This window comes from Lactuca virosa, chromosome 6 (genome assembly GCF_052849685.1).
Source record: "Lactuca virosa cultivar CGN04683 chromosome 6, Lactuca_virosa_CGN04683_v6, whole genome shotgun sequence".
Taxonomy (NCBI): Eukaryota; Viridiplantae; Streptophyta; class Magnoliopsida; order Asterales; family Asteraceae; genus Lactuca; species Lactuca virosa.
Window position 1 is genome coordinate 13,860,425 of NC_136431.1, and position 6,115 is coordinate 13,866,539.

Genomic DNA, 6,115 nt, shown 5'->3' on the forward strand with positions numbered 1-6,115 from the left:
TGCTCTGTTTCTTGATCACTCCATTACCGTCTTCATGGGAATACAACACGCCGGAATCCGAATTCTGGCGATCACGGTATTCATCCTCGTAGTTGCCCCTGTTTCCAATTCCCGCAACATCCACAGAATTACAATCGAAGGTTTCAATCAAAGATTCCAACCAAAACACCATTCCTATTCCAAGCATCCATGGCATACAACAGCAGCAGCAGCTCCTAAAGAATCCAGGAATTACAACACCGACCCGATTACCGGTGTTTCAAAAAGGGAAACTCCCGGTGGCCCAAACCCTCTTCACAACTGATTAATAGTTTCATCATTGATGATTTTGTAAACAGTTTATACGAATTTTTGCAGTTCTTTAGATTGTATATTAGGGTTCTTGCTACTCTTTCAACTCCTGCTTTTCAGTCAGAAATGTAAATTACTATTACCCGGATATTAGCCGGAATATAATACAAATTCCAAAGTAATCCTTATGACTTATGAGTACAAGTGTTTAATGCATTTCCTATGAAGTACATTGAAAAATAGCCTAATACGACCAATGATCAGAAGTCAAAGTCAAAAGTCCTGTTGTGTAATTGAGGTTAATATAATATATAATCTGTTAAGACTTTGATCTTAATGTATATATTTTTATAGTTGATATGTGCATTATTAATTTGTATGTTAAGTGGGGACAAGGTTTTATACAAAGGAATCCAAGATACAAAAAAACAAGACACTTGATGAAGAGTTGTAGCATCAAGTATGATAAAGAAATGATATTTAATAAACAAATTATACATATTTTCTGTTTTCAAATAGTGCGATGATACAATACAAGACTCCAAGAAGGAAGTTTTGTGACATGAAATGGCCACATAGATTGAACAAGACATCTAGCTTTTAAGCAACCTAACAAAAACAAACATGGTTTAGGTTTAGGGGTGTTTGGGAAAACAAATATCATGGTTTGGGTTTAGGGGTGTTTGGGATTGCTTATTTCGAGGTATTTTTAATGTCATAGGAGCCAAACGAATTGTCCGTTTTGTCTCGATTGGTCCCCATTTTGCATAATCAGGTCCTTGAACATATAAGTTACATGTTAAAAAAACAAAAGGTAAGAACCTATTTTTTGGTTCCAATTTTACGGGTAAACAAAATCTGGTGGGACTTCTGTGGCAAAGTATTGCCCACGTAAGTTCCACCATGGGTTTTGCCTCCCCATTCTCAAAAAAAAAAAAAAAAAAAAAAAAAAAAAAAAAAAAGTAAAACCCTAAAAAACACATTCTCATCGTCTTTGATACCCTGAACCAAGATTCTAAAAAACTCGTCATGGTTTCAAAGCTTGTATCTGCTGCTAAGCTTTACCCAAAACGCCGCGTTAAGTCATATATGTGTATAAAAGTGAATAATAGTTGAAAATACATATAAAGATATATTACTTATATACAAAATTGTCGCCTTAAGTCACACATTACAAACGAGGTGGCTCATCAAGGTTTGAAAAAGCTTGAGACTTGACATTACCGTCAAGTCATGTCTTACATTATTTAGAACATTGCCCTGAACTGAAATCCTAGATTAGTACTCGCACTAAATTGGACATAAGAAAATTGTCGCATTCCTCTTATTACTCCCACCAAAGCAATCGTACTTACCACAATGTCAATCAAATTGTTACATCATTCATGCAACCAGCTTAGCCCTTCACTTTGTTAATAATGATGCTTTTGACATGATTTTTGAACATTTAAGGACCTAGTCTACATAGAAAAATAGGATTTTGGACCAATTGAGTCCAAAATCGACAATTAGTTTGGGTTATTACATTTTTGTTTGGATTTTCATATTTCATGGGAAAAAAACTTTGAAATTTTAACATCAAGTTTGAAATCCCATAAACACTTCCAGAATTTTGAAAAAAATATTTCGTTTATTACTAATATCTAACAAAAAGTTAAAGAAACATAACAAATGAGAAAAATATATACGATACAAAGGCTTAAAATCAATCATTTGATTGAAAACGGTGATGAAAAAAATATGCAAATGAGAAAAAATATACGTTGATAGATATTTCAAAATGAACATTTCAGACATAAATGGATTAAACTTTTTGAAAAAAAAAATATGCAAATGAGAAAAAGTATACATTATATCTTTTTGGTTGGTCCGGAATGTCAAGAACAAATCCAAAATAACTCACACAGGACAAAGTTGTTATTTTTGCAAAACAGACACAAAATAACAACAACAACAACATAGTTATTTTTATCAAACATCTGGTATATAAAAGTTAGTTTAATCAATATGCCAATATACAATCTCAAACATAAAAATGATGAATTATTGAGTTATTTTTCTGAAAAACGATAAAGATTGGTAGGTCAAGAAATTCGTCTACAGAATGATTCAAATAATAATGTTCTGTTTTTCAAAAAGTTGGGTATTTGCGCACCATGAGGCTACACATCTATACACAACACGCCATTAACGTAAGCACCCTTAGATCCTCAAGTTTATCTACTCAATTATCCCCTAAAAATTGCGACATCTGTTTTTGCATATAAATTGTTGATATTTTTATTTGTCAGTTGACCAAGGAAAATTAGGCCACAGTGCCACACCAATAACCAATGACTAGTAGTTAACTATGGTTTACACTTTAGACTATGTGTAACCTTATCACGTCTAATTACATTACTTAATATCATACTATATATATAAACTTAAGAGCAAATCATTTTTTTGGTATTTAACTTTGTCCAAACATTTTAGTTTTTTCTCGCAATTTTGGTGCCTATTTTTATGTGTTGTACACCTATAATCACTAAAATTACAAGAAACTATTGGAAATATAACTTTGAACAAACTCAAGGAAGAAAAATCGTTACAACAATTAAAAATAGATAATACAAAGAAGAAAGCCATTTACTGATTTAAGTAACAACATACAAAAATATATAAAAGAAATCGAAAACTTGTACAATAAAGTCAACACAAAATGAAAAATGTAAATGTATGGAACAACTTTACGGGTTACCAGGTAGAATGATCAAACTGTCAGACAGGTTTTCTAAATTAATGTCTTTTTGGAAAGAGTAATAAATTAAACATTTTTCCAAATATATATATATATATATATATATATATATATATATATATATATATATATATATATATATATATTATCACAAAAGATAACATCTGCAGAAAATAATAGATCACCTACAGACTTTTTTTTCCTTGAAAAGCAGAACATCCATGAACAGGAATGCCTTCTTAAGTAATTCTGCAATCAATCATAGAAAAAAAAAATGAAAAATATATTAAAGTATATAAATAGATTCTTTATGTAACCAAAAAAGGAAAAAATGGAACATGCCTAATATTAGTGAAGCTTGCTACATCAACTCATTGCCAACTGGATCTACAGAAAAGCTGATGGACAATTTCTTCTCAATTATAGCCTCAAATTTGGAACTCCAAATCTGCTCATATTATTATTAAGTTTATAACACAAATAATCAAAATTAGCAAACTTTATGTTAACTGTTAAAAGAATACAATGTTAATTAGTAATTACATCTCTATATTCCGAACTCCCCATGAAAATGTCAAATGCATCAGCTGTAAAAAAACAATAAATAAATAAATATATAAATAAAAGTCAGTTGTGAAAAGAGTCAACAAAGAGGCTTACATGATCGAAAACGTATCACTACAGCATGAGTGTAGTCTTTACTTCCATGATTAAAATTCAACCCTAAAAATGAAAATAACTCAAAATTTGACTTTTAAAGGTGGAAATAGTTTCTTTAAATGAAAATGGAATATGTTATATACTTATATGCACAATACCTCTTGTAGATTGAACAATCAATGAAGGAAATTCCATCAGTAATTTTTCAAAAGATGTTAATGCATCATTTGCAGCCTCCATTAATGAGCTATCTTTAAATGCAATAAGAAGTATGAACTCCACACCAAAGTTAAATTCCTGCAATTTCAGTTACTACATGAACCCTAATTGGAATAAAAATACATGGACTGGTTTTTTAATTTTTAGTATTAGTTTATTAGTTTATTACTTTATTACCTCTCCTTTTCGAAAGATGGGAAGAATATCATCTTCTACTTGAGATTCATAATCAACATAAGTCAATTCCTGTGAATGTAAAAGTATATTACAAAATTAAACTTATGAATCGAATGATTAAGAACAAAATCAAACAAAGATAGAAAGAGTATTGGTGTTTACATGTTAGGGCATACATGACAGAAAGATGTTACATGATCCTTTAATACTCCCAAGTAGAATGGATTCTCATAGAACTTTACAAGATCTTCCCTCTTTTGAAATCGCATGAACACAGCATGTGTATAATTTTCAAGATTTTGATTAGAGATACGCCCTACAGGAAAAAAAAAAAAAAGTAAGGACATGTCAATATGACATGAATCAATGGAAAAGATGCAGATCAAATGCAAGAGATTTCACCTAATGAAATTGCAAGAATGCCACGCATTTGGTATTGACATGTATAGAGAAAATCAAGCATGTCCTTTTCATCTTTATCAGATAAATCCACCTTTGCTTTTAGTAAACATATGTGTTCTACAACTTTTCTGCAACAAAAGGAACCACAATACATAACTGTAACTTGAGTTCATGTCTAAAATGAGGGAGTGGCCAAGAAGTTTGATGAAAAACCTTGTTTTTTCTGCACTGTTGCTTGAATTCTGTGGTTCTGTAGCTGAGTTTATGGCACCTACATTTTCATCAGAGAACAAATATTGATATTCAATAGCATTTCACCCTATGATGTCGCAATTGCTTCTATCGGAAGATACATTTTGAGTCGTGAATCAAACAAATCGATTTAACGATGTGAATGTGATACAGGTATACTGGTTCGAAGGAAGACAATGGCGTCTTTTTAAATTATACAAACAGCATAAACAATAATCGAACAATCTTCAGAAACAGAAAAATTAGAATCAGGGAGAATTTTGAATTCGAAAAATTACTCGTCTGACAGACAAACTCTAAGAGTATAGAAGAAAATCACCTCGTCGATTGATTTGCTTCAAACCCGAAGGAAACCGTCGGATAATAACTCCGGTACCTGTGATATGAATTGAAAGTTAACAAAATTTGAACAATGCGTGTCTGGTTTGCTTGAATGCGATTAATTTTTTTGATAAATATGCGACATACCAGAAAGGGGTTTCCTGAGAGAAGCTAGGGTTTTGAGAGGAGCGCCATTGTTGAGGTAATGTTTGGTGAGATGAGAAGTAGAACAGCTGAAAGTGTGTGGGTGAGATTGCATATTGTTTGAGTGTGTATGTCTGTGAATCAATGGTTTGCATATGATATGAATGGGGGAAGAAGATTGTAAGTATGAAATTGAGTGGACTAGGAAAACCAGAATTGGCGCCTTCTTATCGACTCTAATTCTTGCAATCCCATCCTTCTTTTCAAATTAAAACACATTTTTTGTATAAAATCAACTAAAAGTTTACAACTTTCATGTAAAAAGTTATGGATTTAGTCAATATTGTTTGGTTTATTGGTTGATTGGTACCCAAAGCATAGTTTTATTACATTTTTGGTCTCTCAAAACAAGCATAACTGTTAAATTTTTAAAACACTTCATATAGATGTGACCAATCACACAACCCAAAATTACCCAAACGGCCAAACCCTAGTATAACAATGTCAAACAATCCAAACGAACGTAATAGAAATAATCAAACAAATAATAGGATACGAGATTTAATTCCTGAGAGTAAATTACACGGATGGTCCCTGTGGTTCAGGATAATTTATGCGTTTGGTCCATAACTTATTTTTTTAACTCGGACGGTCCCTATAGTTTGATTTTGTTACGTTGTTGGTCTCTAGTCGACTTAAAATGACCGATATACCATTGTGTATTATTTTGATTGTCTTGTTTTATTAACTTATTAAATAAAATTATAAAAGAATATGTTTATTAGATGTGGGTCATACTCTCTAATATTCTCTAATATTCTGAAGAATAAAAAGGAAACCTAAACCACCGGACCAACATCAGTTCCCCCTTCTTCCTTCTCCTTTCTCTCCGGCGTCACCTCTACTGTG

The 6,115-nt window shown here is 31.6% G+C and overlaps 1 protein-coding gene across 1 annotated transcript; it reads right to left on the reverse strand.

The window, feature by feature from the left end:
* Nucleotides 1-2,901: 2,901 nt before the first annotated feature.
* On the reverse strand, nt 2,902-5,463 carry LOC145120273 (Stress responsive alpha-beta barrel domain protein). Its single transcript, XM_079056089.1, has 11 exons — nt 5,210-5,463; nt 5,061-5,117; nt 4,703-4,760; nt 4,490-4,617; nt 4,264-4,403; nt 4,088-4,156; nt 3,850-3,988; nt 3,692-3,754; nt 3,575-3,618; nt 3,374-3,479; nt 2,902-3,280 (listed from the first exon to the last, which is right to left on the reverse strand). The coding sequence occupies exons 1-10, from the start codon at nt 5,319-5,321 to the stop codon at nt 3,393-3,395; spliced, it is 897 nt and encodes a 298-aa protein (XP_078912215.1). The 5' UTR covers nt 5,322-5,463; the 3' UTR covers nt 2,902-3,280; nt 3,374-3,392.
* Nucleotides 5,464-6,115: the final 652 nt, after the last annotated feature.

Bases quoted from the DNA above. Each gene is read 5' to 3' on its own strand.
- LOC145120273 (XM_079056089.1), bottom strand. From the start codon at position 5,321: ATGCAATCTCACCCACACACTTTCAGCTGTTCTACTTCTCATCTCACC. The intron at 4,761-5,060 runs GTGATTTTCTTC...ATGAAAATGTAG, and splicing joins GAAGCAAATCAATCGACGAG to GTGCCATAAACTCAGCTACA. The intron at 3,480-3,574 runs GTAATTACTAAT...TAATATGAGCAG, and splicing joins GGAGTTCGGAATATAGAGAT to ATTTGGAGTTCCAAATTTGA.